The 18,078-nt window shown below is 37.2% G+C and overlaps 1 protein-coding gene across 1 annotated transcript in view; it reads left to right on the plus strand.

Moving 5' to 3' along the window:
• Window positions 1-18,078, plus strand: part of ADAM22 (ADAM metallopeptidase domain 22) — a 138,942-nt gene that overhangs the window by 80,200 nt on the left and 40,664 nt on the right. The window contains exons 12-18 of the mRNA XM_063303593.1: window positions 1,074-1,158; window positions 2,282-2,372; window positions 7,456-7,507; window positions 9,110-9,209; window positions 11,338-11,409; window positions 15,448-15,540; window positions 16,432-16,512. Coding sequence (XP_063159663.1) covers window positions 1,074-1,158; window positions 2,282-2,372; window positions 7,456-7,507; window positions 9,110-9,209; window positions 11,338-11,409; window positions 15,448-15,540; window positions 16,432-16,512 — 574 coding nt within the window. The remainder of the gene's footprint in view (window positions 1-1,073; window positions 1,159-2,281; window positions 2,373-7,455; window positions 7,508-9,109; window positions 9,210-11,337; window positions 11,410-15,447; window positions 15,541-16,431; window positions 16,513-18,078) is intronic.

The following is an 18,078-nucleotide window of genomic DNA, read 5'->3' on the forward strand; positions in this document are numbered from 1 at the left end:
GTCTCTCAGGTGCATTTTATTTTACTGATTTTTTTTGGTATTGATTGATAATTTGCACAAAATGTATTGAGGAAGTTATTATGGAGAGATAAAGAGCAAGGCTAGTGAAACATTTCTGTTCTCCTCACAGATTCCAAATACTTAAATCCCATTCTCACTTTAAAGGTGCTTAAACTAGGCATGAGCAACATTTAATGTTTTGGCTGGGAAGCCAAAGGCAAAATGGATGGGATTGTATCATTTGCACATGGATGTTTCTAGAATTTTCCATTTTCCTTGTTTTGTATTGTGTAGTGGGTTTTTTTTTTCAAACTGAGGTTTGGGGTCTTCTGCTATAATTTGGGGGTGTCATGCGCGAACATGGCAAGAAACTATGTTGTCCATGTTGACATACCACTGAAAAAGTGTGTTTGGAGGACTATGAAAAATGGGATTTGGGGACCTTCCCTAGCAACCCAGATGTGTTGAGACTGCAGTACCCAGACATGCTTCTGGTAATTCTGGAACTGCAGTCCCAGAACATCTGCAGCCTAACTAGATCCCCAGAAAATTTGGCCTGGGATAATACTTGCAGAACTACAGATATGATATTCTTGTCCTTTATTTTCCAAATGACAATAACTTGAGTTTTCAATTACTAGCTTTTATATTAAGGGAAGATATCCTGATCTCAAGGTGGCTTTGAATGCTGCATTTTCAAGCATCTGATTCATATAAGTAGTGTTAAATCTGTGCAGATCATTCTAATTGAACTGTAGTATTCTACAGAGCAAGCAGTATTTTGGCACAATCTACAGAAATACATATTGTTTCTTGCATGCACACATATGTGCACACACACACACACACACACACAGAGGGCTGAGTAACTTGATGTTTAGGACTTTTTGGGGTGGGGGGTTATTAAAGTGCTGAGTCTTACCATCCAGACTGAAGCATCTCCTTTTTCTTGTTAGTGAAGTTATAACTCTTTCCATCATGAATGGCCTTATTTTTTGTGGAACATATATTGTAGTTCCCCAAATGCTGTTGATTTTATTTATTGTACTGCTGTTTCTGTTTTGTTTTAAAAGGGGGAGCCAGTTTCTCAGCAGCCGTAGCGGGGCAGCCTATATTGGTGGCATCTGTTCATTGCTGAAAGGTGGTGGTGTAAATGAAGTATGTCTGCATTATTCTATAAACACAAAACGATAGTTCCATAATTGTCAAATTATTTCTACTTCTGCTTTCATTCACATAATGCTTTGCAATCGATGTTAAGAGAGTCCAGAGTAAACTTCATCAAGTCCCTGCCTTCTATCATTCTAAGGAAAATCAGCCATTGACCAGGTCTTTTCTTTAAATGTTTGGGGTTCCGTGAATAGGGAAATTCTCAACTGCTCATCTGTGATCTGAAGAAGTTCATAGAATATGTGCTTTAGGCTACAAATTGCTTTTTAAATGTTATTTTTGAGGCTAGGGAATGCTACTGGCACTTTTACTGCATCACTTCACTTCATTTGCAGAGATGTGGACATTTCTTTTAGCCAGCTGGCTGGGGATAGAAGGCTTTAACATTTTGCCCCCAACATGACCCTGGTTGGAATTTTATTTTTTTCTTTAGTTTGGTTCAGTGTAATTTTGCTTATTGGTGAGAGACAACTTTAGTCCTGCTGTTTCCATTGGTTTCGGTTAAAACTCCTTTTTCCACTGCAAATAGTAGGTATAGGGAGGTGTAATTAGCCTTCTGGTGGGCTTTGTTTTTTGATACATATATTTCCTTTTATTTTTTGATTGTAAGCTGCCCAGAGTTACTGAGGAGTGAGGGGCCTCAAAATCAAATGAATGAATGAATAAATAATAAAATAAAATAAAATAAAATAATCAGAAACATAATGGCAAAGAGTTATGGTTAGGGAAATTACCTAGCAGTGGAGATACCTTAACCACAAAGAGTTAAAACTTTCAACTCTCTAACTTTTAACTCCCTAACCCAATAGAAGTTATTGCAGGCACACGGGGCATGTTTATTTAAAAGAAAGCTTATACCATATGATAAATATCATGTTTGCTTGGCTCTGAGCCAAACTTATATTTAGCCTTAATATTTCAGCTGAGTCATTGTTTTTATTGTTTTAAACAGTGCTTTGCAAATTTCTGCTAGCTTGTTACTCATCTGCACTTCAAAGCATACTTTGGGGAATAAATGCTCCAAGGTGGTACAGCATTTCTTCCTATTGGACTGTTAATTTGAACTTTCTAAAACAGAAATGCTTCAAAGTCACTGCCTTTTGTTTTTCAGTTTGGAAAGCCAGATTTAATGGCCGTTACATTGGCACAGTCCTTAGCTTACAATCTTGGGATCTTCTCAGACAAAAGAAGGTTGCAGAGTGGTAAGAAACATTGTGGTTTGACTTTTTTAATGCAGATTTTTTTCTGGCAAAGATATTCTTTGACTTTTTCCTCTACCAGGGCCTTTGTCGGTTTTTATAATTAAATATGACTTTTTAAAAAGATTATTTGCAATGTTTCTAGGAATCCAGCTGAATTAACTGGAAATGAACCTTAAAAAATAGACACAGAATTGGAGATGAAATTCTGTCCTACTTGTATCAAAATCTAAGATTTTAACACCTATTAATTCCAATTTGCCCTAAACTAGAAATGTAAATATTTTATACATTTAAAAATTAAATAAGAATGTAACATTGCCTGTATGAGAATGTTAAGAAAAAAGTTCTTAGAAAGTTTTGAGATCATTTATGTCCTGACTCACAGCAATTATTGGTTCCACATTGACCCCATGTCAATTATTTACACTTGTTTTGGAAATGCGAAAAGCATTTGACAATCATTTCTATTCTGCCTTGAAAAAATTGGAAGGAATCCTTGAGAATTCCTTCAACTTCTTAAAAGGCTGTGTGGGTAAAGGGATGTTGATAGGCTCATTAATTTATGAAACTGCCACAAAAAAACTGAATAATGTATTTTGGGGGAAAACATTCTTCTTTTGGATTGATTTTATAAGATATGGGATTCAGCTACTGTGAGACACTTACCGTTATATTAGTATTCATATTTTTGGAATAAAAATTTAAAATAAACCATGAATAATGGTATACGTTGTATTTATTTGATTATTTAATTCAGTTTAGTTGCTGCCTGACTCCAAACCAACTTGGGGCAGCTCACAATATAAAAAACTGTAAAAACACAAAACAAAACAAAACAAGGTGGTATCTGGTCACTCTATACAAAAACATAGACAAAACACATCCAACAAGGGCTCCATCCATCTTAACCCAAGGCCTGGGAGAACAACCAGCTCTTCTATTCTGTTTTTTTTTAAATAATTAAAATAATTTAATAATTTTATTGAAGTTTACAGTTACAAAGGTAAAAAACTAATACAAACCAGGAAAAATATAAAAGAATAAAATAAGAGAAAAGGAAAAAAATTAAAAAGTGCAAAAGGAAAAAGGGAAAAAAAACATATAGTAAAGAAAAAATATATATAAAGGAATAATTTCACCCTTCATCGTGACAAGTATAATTTCAGTAGCTTGTCATGTTCTCTAATACTACAACAAAAGCACTCTTCATCCCATATCTCATCTCTTATTCATAAACAGATTCTTAAAACCTCGTCATTTAATTCTAGTCAGGAAAAATCCATTAAGAGTTACCAGAAATAGCAATCTATATCTTTTAACATTAATCAAACAAACTAGCTTTATATTCTTTTCCTTTATTTTTTATAGAATTTTATTAAGTTTCAAACAAGAAAAAAGCTACAGAAAAACAAAAAAAAAACCTACGAAGAGAAAGAAAAAACTAAAAAATGTGAAAACACAAGAGAATTTTTTTTTTTCAGTTACAAAAAGAGGTGACTTTCGACTTTTAACAGCAGGGATGTACAACAATTTTCCATAATCAATCCCTTACTCTATATTAAACCAAAGTCACATTATTTCTATAAATCATTCCATTGGCACATTATAAAAATCCCTAAATACAGTTGCTCCATCCCCTTACATTAAAAGAAAGAAAAAAAATATATATACACACACACACACACACACACACATACATACACACACATACTTACATACATACAGTATATATCTCCTAATATATATATATATATATATATATATATATATACACACATACACACACACACACACACACACACACACATACATACAGTATATATCTCCTAATCAACTACCGCCTCAAAGATAGCATTTATTTAATTATTTCCTTCCTACTACTATTATACATATTCCTGTCTACTATAATAAAGATCAAACTAAAAAGTGTATAAATTGTCGACCATTATACTTGATAATACAACAATTTTAATAATCTTAATTATGTTAAACCCAAAACCAAATACTACTTTTTTATACTTTAGTAATCTTAATCCAAATCATTAAAGATAAATGAAATCAACCAAACCCTAAAAGCAATCCAAATAGATATACTTAAACCTTTACCCCACATCAAAATAAACCAAAGCATTTACATTTCCCCACAATGTGCACAGAGCTCTTTTCTTACAGAAATCAAACAGTCCAACTGCCCCCCTCAAAAACTCCAACTTCTCTTCAAGAAACCTCCCATACATAATTACCCCTTCTTTTCCATGGCATTCCATCTGAAAAACAATTTCACTTATGGCTTGCAACTCAATCTTTCCCTTTAATTTCTTCAACTTGTCTATCCAATCTTCATGCCATCCAGCATTTCAACAGAGATCAAAGAGACATTTCTGTCGCTGTTAAATTCTTCAATTCCATCCATGACATCCACATCCAAGTGACACATTTTAAAGCTCTTATTTTCCACAATGTCCTGAATGCCTTGCATTAAAACTTGGTAAGAATCAGAAAGAATCTGTTTGAAATCTCGGTGGAAGTCAGGGAAAGTTTGTTTAAGATCCTCCATACCTCAAGCAGTAGATTATGGTGCCCCCTAGGAGCTTAACCAGCAAAAGTCAATGATATGAAAGAGTTACAGAATATGTTTACACAAGTGAAAGTGATAAGCAGACAGTTCCCCAGGGAAAGTAGAAGCAGAAAACTGAAAGTTCAAAACAGCTGATTCAACGTGTAGGAAAATGCTAATATCTTCAAATTTATTACAAAAATAATAACGGAGACAATTATTTACTCTATCCTTCTTAATATTTGGATGGAAAACAAACCAAAACTTAAAGCCAAAACAAACCAAAAATTAATCCAAAAAGTAACGATAAGCACCAAGAGAACCGCTTCTCCTTGTAGAAAGCCTCTCTTAGGATACACATACATACATACATACATACATACATATATATATATATATATATATATAAAAATTGGGTGATCTAGAAATGGGGTAGCTGGTCTTAATGTCCCTTTAAGGCTACAGTGCAGCTTGGAAAATGATGACATGCCAGCCTCCTGGCTACTCTTACCAGTCAAATGTGAACTCTGTTTGTGATCTTCTGGCTGCAAGCTGCTGTCTGGAGGACAAATGGGGTGATTCCAAGTGTTTTCCTTTCTTGGAAAAACACTCCTGGGCTTCAGGAAGAACCTGCCTGACCACATTGGCATGACCACATGCCACATTGTCAGTTCTGCCTGCTAAGCCTGTGAGCACAGCTGTTCAGTCCACCATGTCCCCATTGGAAGTTCATATTCTTTTCCTTTATTTTTAATGCAGTAGCTTATAACTTTCTCACAACAAAGGATCTCTTCTTCCCCTATCTTACCTGTAAACAAATCTTTACAGCCTCATCATTCGGTCCTAGTTAGCAAAACTCCATTAAGAGTTACCAGAAACAACAACATATATATCACCAACCTTGATCAAATAACCTCACTTTATCTTCCTTTGTTTTAACTATCTTCATTCCCCTTGAACAGAGTCCCAGGACTTGATTTCTTTCCATTTTCTCTTTGTGTCTTCTCAGAAATTCGTTCAAAACTTTAACACATCTCTTTTGTAAATCCAAAATGAAAAAGATATCCAAGTCACTCTTCTGATTTGTTATTTGTATATCTCTTTTAATTGTTAAAACATCAGCCGGTTTCATTTTCTATATCCAGTGTAACTTATCCAGTATAGCATATATCCAGTGTAACATATTTATCCATATCATTCATGTAATCTGTCATTTTTAAATCCACATTTGAATCAGCCTTAGTTTCAGTCTTCTTAATAACAGAAAATCTTAAAAGTAACTTCTGAGTGCATTGGTCCCAAATATTCTTAAATTTGTCCCAAGTTAGAATAATTTGCTCCATTCCATATTAGTGTATCTCTTCTCCTTTAGTTATAATATTTTAATTCTTTCTGGTTCCCTCTAGTGTTCAACCTTCAAAATTCCATCTTAACACGTATTTTTTTGATCAACAGCATTTTCCTATAGGAAGATTTCTTATACTTAATCTCAAAATGTCTGTCTGTCTGTCCGTCCATCCATCCATCCATCCATCCATCTCAAACAACTACATTTTCCCACAGGAAAGTTTATTGTAATTAGTTTCAAAATCTTATTTCAAATTCTGGCCCCTTAGTCCGTTTGTAATTTTCCAAAATCAACTTTTAATCACCCTTTTGCTGTTTATTCTTAAATAGTTTTTAAAGTCCTTAAACTTGCATACAACTTCTTTTGTTAAGGATTGAAGGAAACTTACCTGATGTAAGGAAACTTGCCAATCTGTAGGTTCTTAACATTCAAAAAGCAGTTAACAATCAATTTCCTAAAGTGATTAAGAAAGGAAGTATGCAAACCCAGTGCCCTTTTGAAGGCTCCAAATCGCGGCTTAGGCAAAGATGGTGATTCCCTCGGCTCCCAGAGCTCTAAACCCACTAACTATCTAAAACCCAAGATAGTTGTCTTATGGTCTCTTGCGGGGAGCTACTGTCTGGAATGCGTGTGGGCAATCCCAAGTCCTCTCCTTGTCCGGAGAGGAATTCCAAGAAGCTGGTCCATTTGCTGACTTCTCATTCTGCCCTCTTCAGTTCACCATAGCTTCTCCAGAACAACCAGGTCTTCTATTCCTTATGGAATGCCAACAGGGTAGGAGCCACAAAGATTTCAGGGGATCTCATTCCAGAGGGTATGTGCCATGACAGAGAAGGCAAGCTTTCTTGCTCCCGATAGATGGTGCTCTACGATGAAACAGTGACTTGCAGCAAACTTAGATACTGACAACTTTTTGATAGCATAACTGCATGGCTACAAGGCTTTTTTTTCTGTTGAAACATAGACTCATACAATTATCCTTTGCAAGCTTGCATGATGATATTTATTAATTCTTAGGCTATACTGTACATTTTTGTGGGTTTTTTTCCATGTGATAATAAATGTATTCAAGCTTTTTATGCATTTCTTTATTTAACATACCTGATATCTGATTGCTTGTTTTTCTGTATTTTCTAATATAAACAGCCAAATGTGATTTACCTGTTTTATTTAATTAGGTGAATGCAAATGTGAGGATACATGGTCTGGATGTATAATGGGAGACACTGGGTAAGACGTTTCAGAGATTTCTATGCAGTGCAAATGTAAATCAGGAGATGCTTATTGGAAGACAACTTGTGGTCATTCTATGGTATTCAAGGAGAAATAAACACAAATTTGCTAACAGAAAAATGATACGCATATTGCTCAATTGACACTAATGCATGAATTAGTCAATTAATGTATGGTTTATTAGCTTCAAGAGCCAGGTTAGTATAGTGATTAAAGCCACTGAACTAGAAACTGGGAGACCATGAATTCTAACCCCACCTTAGGCACTAAGCCAACTAGGTGATTTTGGCCCAGTCACTCTCTCTCAGCCCTAGGAAGAAGGCAATGAAAACCATTTCCACAAAAACGTTGCTGTGAAAACTGTGGACTTGTCTAGGACTCTCCAGGAATCAAGAGTGACTTGAAGGCACAAATATAAATATTTTACATAACAGCTTCAGTATCATATTTGTATAAATGATTATGAATCCCAGTGATTGATTATTAACTAATTGTTAAATGATTGGTTATTAACTAAATCAGCTAAGAATAGAAGATACAGGATCCAAAAATGGCTCAAGTTTGTGCTCTTTTGAATAAACAACCTATGTTATTCCAGGTATAGCTCCTGGCATTCTCACTCCTAGGAATCTGGGATATGTAGGTCAGCATCATCTGGAGCGATACGTGTAGACTACCTTTCTCTATCAGGTTGCCCCTTGGGTCCTGATAGACAGTTTTAAAGAACTTAAGACAAATTTATGGCACATAGGCTGCTCAACAGGTATTAATTACAATAACTGATTGAAACTTCCACATTTGGGGCTATTCCAGATGCAGCATGGATCTGAATCTGGAAGAGGTATAAAGGTCTCTGAGATAAGAATCTCTCTGTCTGATTAATAGTATCATAGATTCTGAGAAGATAATATACTAGGCTGGCAAATTACCTGTTCCAGTATTTGAGAAGATTTCCTTTCCACAAAGACCTTGACTTATGAAGGTCATGCCGCCATTGTTGTCAGACTCAGAGGATTTTAGCCTAAATACTAGTGTGTCCAAAATGCTCCCAATGTTGTTAGAATTAACAGTTCTCCCATAGTAAAATACAGCACAAGTTTAAACCGCCATCTGGGTTTCTGTATTACGAAAGTAACATTTGTGCCTGCTCAAGGATGTTTGACTAGACATTTTGTATTCATAACACCTGTTTCATGTAGCTTAAAGACAAGTAAAAGCCTACACTGTATTTGCTGTATATTTCTGTACAAAGTATTTTATACAGAGTATTTCTGTACAAAGCTTAGAGAGATGGGAATGGCAGCATCAATAAAGCCCAAATTTAAGATTCCAGCTGTATTCTGCTTCAACTCAACCATGTTTTTTAGTGTTCCATATAATTTGCAGTTATGAGACTAGAGAAAAGAGGAACTTAATTAAAATTGTCTAGACTATTGCCCCAGAAAATTCAGAATCATTTGGATAGTTCATCTGTTTTTTACCTGGTCATGACATAACTTAGTGGCCCAGCTGTGAAAGTCCTTTCCAATGAAATAACTTTTTAATTCTGTAGAAACTAGAAGACAGAAATGGACTAACTGGTTTCTTTCTTGATCACAGTTATTACCTTCCAACCAAGTTCTCCAAATGTGATATTGAGGAGTATCATGAATTTTTAAATAATGGAGGCGGAGCCTGCCTTTTCAACAAACCTTCCAAGGTAATAACAAAAATGGATTTGTTTGCAGATTTTTCTCTTTGGGTTCTTAACACAGTCTCATGACAGTTACGTTGAAGTGCTAGATAGGAAACATATGGAAGTTGTTGTAGTAATGCTTATTGTTTTTCTTCTAAGCATTGTAGAAATCAAAGATACCCAAGTTCTTTTGATCAAGAATGGCATTTGATCTCTGAATGGTATAGCTATCCAAAAATAGCAGATGATCATAGAAAAAAAACCTCCTAAATTTATTTTAACATTTAAATTTTGGTAAGATTAAGAATGATTATTCAGTGGAAAGTTTGGATGAAATCTAGTGGGTCTAATCAAGGGTCATAGTATAGATTCTGAAAGATAAATTCCTGTCTACAGACTCAAAATCTAATATTTATTTATTTAAATATTTATTTATTTGTTTTTCAAATTTTTATCACCGCCCATCTCCCCCAAAAGGCGGTGGGCGGTTTACAATAAAATTCACCATTAAAACCATAAACATATAAACTACAATACAAACAGCCAGATATAAATAAAAGATAAAAATAGGTGTAAAATCCAAGTTGCGATAAGATCTAATTTGGTGAGGAGGCACCAGCCACCCCCAGGAAGAACTATTGCCCTTCCCACCCCAGGTGAGGTGGGAAGACCATTTATAGCCACACATCTCACAACTGTAACTCTGGGGGCCTACAAAGATATAAAAACAACAAATAACCCGTGACACCTGAGGTAAACAATATGTCCCAATCATAACAACCCTATCAACAGCAGAGGTTGCCTAACCTCCTTGCCCAAATGCCTCGGGAAACCAGGTCATCAGAGCTTTACAAAAGGCTTACAGGATCGCAGCCATCCATATCTCTAGGGGGATGCTGGTCTAAACATTGGGGGGGGGAAGTGACAAAAGAGGGCAACAAGGATTGGAACAGAAGATGTTCTCTAACAGGCTGAATAGGCTGAAATGCTTGGTTCCAACAGGTATTCTTTGTGAGATGGAAGTTGAAGCAAGTTCTCCAGGAGCAGTTCCTTTCCTGGCTGATACTCTTCCTAAGGACAAGGGGATGCAGCCTTTCAGGAGCTCTTGGTCCAGCTCCTTAAAGTGGCTAGCCACTCTAGCCAGTCACTCTGAGAGGATGTAAGGTTGCCATATGGCCAAGAAGTTTTGATGTCTGCCCTCACAGGCAATCTCTGTACCCATCTCATAATGCACTACTCTGCAGGCCCCCACAGAATGACGTTTCTAGGGTAGTTGGCTGGATGACTGGTTGAAGAGGGTGTATTTGTACTGCTAACATCTGGGAAGGGGCATGTGAGAGGAAACAGTGGGGAGTAGTGGGGAGTTTTACTTCAAATCCCTGGCAAGCCCTGGTCAGTGGATAAGGCCTGGGTGTACAGCCTTTCAGTTCTAGTTGCTTCAGAACTTTTAATCTGCAACTGCTACTTTGAGATGAATGTATTTCTCCCCCCCGCTTTTTTTAAAAATAATGTATACAGTATTATGCCACGTCTGCATTGGCTGCTAGGTTAATCTTCAAGGCTGCTGCCCTTCACAGAGGCTATCTGCTCTCTGTGTTCCATTGCAATCCCTTGTCCTGCCAAGAACTCACTCCTAATTCGTTAGGACTAATACTGAAAAGATCAGAAGCAAATAGCCTGAAACCAGACTAACAAAGTAGAAATCTTCCTCTCAAATAGAAGGCTTTTACCCCACATGGGTAGACAAAGAGGTATAAAAAAATAAAGCTTGGATTCACTATAAATATGGTTTGCATTTTATACTTGGCAGTCACTGGTATTCTTTCTTAAAATTTTTTCTAATTCTTGCAATATTCTTGCATATCAGAGACCTGCATCCTTGAATCACTGCCTGCTAAGCCTGATATAAATGTTTTTGTGTTATAGCACTACAGCAGGGACAATGGCTGCTTGTGGTCCTGGAACTTTTTTCCTCAGTAAACGCAAATCTGAAAACCGGGGCTTGCATACAAGGAGATGTATAGTCCCCATTTCTATAATTGCAGCTGCATCTTTTCTGTCCACCCAGTAATGATAATCTACCATCTATCATCATGTATGGAGACCTGCTAATATGCTACATTTCTAATGCTTGCTTATTTTTGTATTACAGCTCCTTGATCCCCCAGAATGTGGCAATGGTTTTGTTGAAACCGGGGAAGAATGTGATTGTGGTGCTCCAGCAGTAAGTCTAACATTCTGTAATTTATTAGGGGCAGCTTTTCCATGCCATGCCATGCCATGCCATGCCATGCCATGCCATGCCGCCCACAGTCGTCGTGTATGAGATGGGCGGCAGAGAAATTTGACAAACAAACAAACAAACAAATAAATTTTAGTTAAGAGACTGTTCCTAATGAATTTAGATAACCAAAAATCACACACACACCCCGCCAGTGACTTTTCTGCTGCTGTTTTAGTGAGCCACTTTTAAAAAGAAACTTTTTTTGTGTTATGCACATAGATATATTAGTGGTGACAGAGGCAGGGGTGTCTGCAGTGGAGGCAATGATGTCAAAATGACGGGAGTGACCAAGTGATCAAAACCTTGCCCCTTTTTATGTGTGTGCAGTGTGTCTAATATAATTAAAAGAGTTAGCACTTTGATTGCCTGGTTGTGTCCACTATTTTGATGTCATTGACACACACACACCCGTAGATGCTCCTGGATGGAGTTATTTTGTAAGTGTTTTCAATGCATCTAAGAGTGAGTGTGCAAAAAAGGAAGGGACAAGGAACAAAAGGAAAAGCTCCTTGGTACACCAAGTATTCAGCCACATATGTCTTTTTTTGTGAAAATGGTTGGATTTCGAGGCATTTCATTGTCTAGCTTTCTATTCGAATTGGGAGCAATGGCAACAGAAAAAGACTACAAAAAGAGGCTTGTGTTATATATTATATTATATTATGTTATGTTATGTTATGTTATGTTATGTTATGTTATGTTATGTTATGTTATGTTATGTTATATATTATGTTATATTGTGTTATCTGTATTATAGACTACTGACACAAATCAGAATTTCATGGTTGTTCTAAGTCTGTTCTTGACTGTGCTGTCAGCCCTTTAAGGTAGGCCAGATCAGAAACAGACTCCACAAGGACTCCTGGATCTCTACTTTATTGTTATAGGGTATAATATCAGAATCTTGACAGCTCCAGAGTTTCCCTCTGCCCTCTTTTATACCATGCAGGATCAAGATGGGTTATTTTAAGTCTCTTTCTTAGATTTACTACTTGCCTTTTTAAAATTAATTTTTATTAAATAAGTTTTTAAAGAATAAAAATACAATTTTTTTTAAAAAAGGAAAGTGAAAGTAAAGTTAAAAAATTGATAAGTAAATAAGAAATAAAAGAAAGAAGACAAAAAAGAAAGAAATAGAAAAGAAAAAAAATAAAGGAGTGGCTTATGATCTTTACATCAGTTATAAATTCATTTATATTTTACCCTTTCTCTCTCTAAGGTTACATCACACTTACTACTTTCCCAAGGCTGATATTTTGTTTATGGTCTCTTTTATTAGTTATCAGCTCTGCCCATCTTATTTCTGCCCTCCTCTTTGTTTACAGAACAGAGCTCTTTATTCTTATTTTCAGGGGGCTTGATCATTTATTTTGATTTCTCTTGCAAGTATATTTGTGGGATGAGCCAGAGACTGCTATTCCTTGCTTTCTATTACACATTTTTTCTACCTCTCCTCAGACTCCCTGGCTGGAAAGCCAAAGAGAGAAGTTCCTTCATGAAGCTTTCCATGGAGATTTAGCAAAAACTTTGGCAGCCAGGGAGACTGCAAACTGCTGTAGAGAGAGGATTGCAGAATGAAAGACAAGACATTCACACATACTCCTTGGCCACCTTACAACTAAGCACAAAACTTTTTGGGAGAGATGGGCGGTGATAGAAATTATTTACAAACAAACAAACAAACAAACAAAACAAAACACATATTCCACCCAAGAGAATGTCGCAAAGAAATTCCAAAAGCTCTTCCAACAGGCTGCGTGAGAACTGGTAGAAAAAAACACAAGATAACTTTTTGTACATCACTTCTTTCAGCATTTCAGCATGTATAATGGAGGCTTCCATGTCATGAATTAAGAGCGACATAGAAATAGAACAGTACAGAACAAGCTTTATTACAGTCAGTGACCAGTGCAAGAACAACGTAATAATGGGTGGGAGGGGGGAATGTCATTCATATTCATATCTGTCTTCCATAATTTAGCCTCCAAGTAGGTGGGTGTTGCAAGTTTGGCCAAAGGCCTTGGGAATTGTAGTGAAGGAGGTCAGGTTGGGGGAATCTGCTTTATAGAAAGCAGTGCACAAAATGCTGCCAGTTATGAATATGATCTTCCCTTGTGCAAGTTCATAAGTGGATATCTTCGTATATAGCCCAGTGGTGTTTTCTTTCTTGCTTTGGCAGAACCATGCCCCTCAGTGCACTGTATATAGTTCTCCCTCCTCACACCCTGCCAAGTAAGTTTCGAATGACCAACTTAAGGTCACTGAGTGAACTATGTGGGTTGAATAAAAAGTAATGCCTCCAGTGTTATAAGTTGTCAATAGATGGCAGTACTGATATACTAGAACAGAGTTTCTGAATCTTGGCAACTTCAAGATATGTGGACTTCAACTCCCAGAATTCCCCAGCCTGGCTGGGGAATTCTGGGAGTTGAAGTCCACATATCCTAAAGTTGCCAAGATTCAGAAACACTGCACTAGAAGCTCTATGGTGTTCTGTAGTATCTGTTCTGGTGGGAAGTTGCTGTGAGAAAAGGTTCTGTTGCTGTTGTTTGAGAAATGGAAGCCTGCGATAAATACTCGTCAATACACTTTAAGCAAGGTGCCGTAGTAGATATTTTGACTGCTGGAGATGTCCCTCTGATTAAGATTCACTGACAAATGCAGGTTGTTTATAGTGCTGATTGGGTTGATGTACTGTGCATGCTGGACCGAAAAATGTAAAGATGGGAAACTGGGGAAAGCTCATTTGTGTGTTCAAGAATGAAGTGCATAACCTGTGATAGCAACTGACAAGTTTCACATGAGAAAGATGATTTCCTGATTAAGGACAATTGGTAGATCATTCAAAGGGAAATTGCTGTCCAGCATGATATTTGTCATGAACGTATAGGGCACTTTACTGAGCTTCTTCAATATGGAAAAGTTTGTGCTAAATGAGTTCTTTACACCCTAATGGCAGAGATGAAAATTTCAAGAGTTGCAATTTGCAAGCAATTGTTTTTATGATCCAAGAATCATAATGAGAAATTTCTTCACAGCATTGTGACAGCCAATGAAACATGGGCTCATCATTATGATCCAGAAACAAAGCATCAGGCCGTGGAATGTTATCACAATACTTCACCTGAGGGGAAAAAAATTCAAAACCCAGGCTTCAGCCGGAAAACTCAGAGTTTTTTGGGATGAAGATGGTATTATTCACATGGTTTTCCTTGAACTTGGCACCATTATCATCTGAGAATGCTGCATTGCAACACTCAAAACTTTGCAACAACTTTTAAGCAGAGTTTAGAAGTACAAGAAGGAGATTTTGCTGCAATATGACAGTGCTCAAACTCATACTTCATGAGCTACCCAAGAGGCAATTGCAAAGTTGGAACTCAGTGTCTTACCCTAACTACCATACAGTCCAGTTTTGGTGCCATGCATCTTCTGCCTTTTCCCAAGATTTTCCCTCCATGGGCATCTGTTTGACTCAAATGAAGTGATAGAAAGGCGGTCAAGTCCTGGTTAAGGAGATAATTTGGAGTTATTTCATGACAGCTTTAAGAAGCTTGTCCCTCATTTGCATAACTGTAGCAAATGACAATGATTATGTGGAGAGGTAAATACAGGTAATTAAAGAGCTCATTTCAAGGATTATTTTCCCGTTTCATTTATTAAAGTAACCCTAATTAAAATTATGGAGGTGGAGGCATTACTTTTCATTCAACCCTTGTATACAAGTGAGAAGGGAATTGATTCAATGCCAACATGAACACCAGTGTGCTCCTTCCTTCCTTTTCTGGAATTCTCCCTCATGCTATCAGAATACTGCAGATTTCTTTTTGTAATCCGAAGTTTCCATGATATACAGAGTGGGGAGGCAGGTGAAGTTGTCTTGTTTCTTGTCAGTAGGGAGGCAGGTGAAGTTGTTTCTTGTCAAGCTGCAGTGTGATCCTGTCAAACTGCTGTTTTACAGTTGGTTCTACTCCCCAGGAATGTCTTGCTGAAGGTGGAGAATGCTGCAGTTCCTGCAGTCTAACTGCTAACTCTCAATGCAGTAATGGACTTTGCTGTAGAAAATGTCAGGTATGTGTTGAAACGATTTTTAAAAAACACCCTTGTTTTAAGGAACTGTTACATGAGATGGTGAATTGGTTGAAACAGAATCTCATTCAGTACAATGCCAGAAGCTGTAGTTGTCCACCTTGCCTTCCCAAACTTATTGGCTGCCTCCTCCATTTGAATAGCTGAAATGAACTCTACCATACCAAAAAAATCTGGTATGACAGATAGGAGTAGCACTGCTGTATACTTCAGACAGATGACAATCAAGGTATAGTGGGGTTTTTTTTACTATTTATTTGTACGTTTGTTAGATTTATATCCTGTTTTTTGTATAGGAATTCAAGGCATTATACATGGTGCTTCCTTCTTCTGTCTTTTCCCACAACAAGTCTGTTGAAGTAGTCTGACTGACTGACTGAAAGTCACCCAGTGTACTTTTGTGTCATGTTGGTCTAATACCTTAACCACTATACCACACTGTATAGAGTACCTTAAGATAAAGTCTTTCTTTTTCTCAGCATCTGTCTTCTAAATATTAACTAGGTCTGACCCAGTTTAGCTTGTCAAAATCAGATAAAGTCAGCTTCAGACTGACAAATGTGTTTATGATTAGACAATGTAGATACACAAGAACTGAAGACTGTAACTACAAAGCTATTTTAAACATATGGCTGTTAATACAAGTAACAATTTCAGTCTTGTCTGCTAATCTAATTGATTCAGATTACCAATTGATAGTCTGATTTTTAAGGCTAAAAATCTTAAACTACACATCTGAGAATTATTTCTTGAATTATATGAGTGGTATTGAGAATCTCCAGTAAATTGGATGTAAAAACATTAATTATAACTTTTATATTCAAACTATTGCAAATATATAGATGCTCTCACATACTAATTTTTCTTTTTCAGTTTGAACCCAAAGGTGTAGTCTGCAGAGAAGCTGTAAATGATTGTGACATTCCAGAGAGCTGCAGAGGAGATTCCAGTCAGGTAAAGTTCATTTTAAAAAGAAAAAAAATTCAATAATATAATTTTAGGATAAGTTTTTGTTGTTTATTCGTTCAGTCGCTTCCGACTCTTTGTGACTTCATGGACCAGCCCACGCCAGAGCTTCCTGTCGGTCGTTGCCACCCCCAGCTCCCCCAGGGACGGGTCCGTCACCTCTAGAATATCATCCATCCACCTTGCCCTTGGTCGGCCCCTCTTCCTTTTGCCCTCCACTCTCCCTAGCACCAGCATCTTCTCCAGGGTGTCCTGTCTTCTCATTATGTGGCCAAAGTATTTCAATTTTGCCTTTAATATCATTCCCTCCAGTGAGCAGTCTGGCTTTATTTCCTGGAGGATGGACTGGTTTGATCTTCTTGCAGTCCAAGGTACTCTCAGAAGTTTCCTCCAACACCACAGTTCCAAAGCATCTATCTTCCTTCTCTCAGCCTTCCTTATGGTCCAGCTCTCGCAGCCATGTGTTACTACTGGGAACACCATTGCTTTGACTATGCGGACCTTTGTTGTCAGTGTGATGTCTCTGCTCTTAACTATTTTATCAAGATTTGTCATTGCTCTTCTCCCAAGGATTAAACGTCTTCTGATTTCCTGACTGCAGTCAGCATCTGCAGTAATCTTTGCACCTAGAAATACGAAGTCTTTCACTGCCTCTACGTTTTCTCTCTCTGCCAGTTATCAATCAAGCTGGTTGCCGTAATCTTGGTTTTTTTGAGGTTTAGCTGCAAGCCAGCTTTTGCACTTTCTTCTTTCACCTTGATCATAAGGCTCCTCAGTTCCTCTTCGCTTTCAGCCATCAAAGTGGTATCATCTGCATATCTGAGATTGTTAATGTTTCTTCCAGCGATTTTAACTCCAGCCTTGGATTCCTCAAGCCCAGCATGTCGCATGATGTGTTCTGCATACAAGTTGAATAGGTAGGGTGAGAGTATACAGCCCTGCCGTACTCCTTTCCCAATCTTAAACCAGTCCGTTGTTCTGTGGTCTGTTCTTACTGTTGCTACTTGGTCGTTATACAGATTCCTTAGGAGGCAGACAAGATGGTATCCCCATACCACTAAGAACTTGCCACAATTTGTTATGGTCCACACAGTCAAAGGCTTTAGAATAGTCAATAAAACAGAAATAGAAGTTTTTCTGAAACTCCCTGGCTTTTTCCATTATCCAGCGGATATTGGCAATTTGGTCCCGAGTTCCTCTGCCTTTTCTAAACCCAGCTTGAACATCTGGCAATTCTCGCTCCATGAATTGCTGAAGTCTACCTTGCAGGATCTTGAGCATTACCTTACTAGCATGTGAAATAAGTGTCACTGTTCAATAGTTTGAACATTCTTTAGCGTTTCCCTTTTTTGGTATGGGGATATAAGTTGATTTTTTCCAATCTGAAGGCCATTCTTGCGTTTTCCAAATTTGCTGGCATATAGCATGCATTACCTTGACAGCATCATCTTGCAAGATTTTGAACAATTCAGCTGGGATACCATTGTCTCCTGCTGCCTTGTTATTAGCAATGCTTCTCAAGGCCCATTCAACCTCACTCTTCAGGATGTCTGG

The sequence above is a fragment of the Candoia aspera genome, chromosome 4, assembly GCF_035149785.1.
Source record: "Candoia aspera isolate rCanAsp1 chromosome 4, rCanAsp1.hap2, whole genome shotgun sequence".
In the NCBI taxonomy this organism is placed as follows: domain Eukaryota; kingdom Metazoa; phylum Chordata; class Lepidosauria; order Squamata; family Boidae; genus Candoia; species Candoia aspera.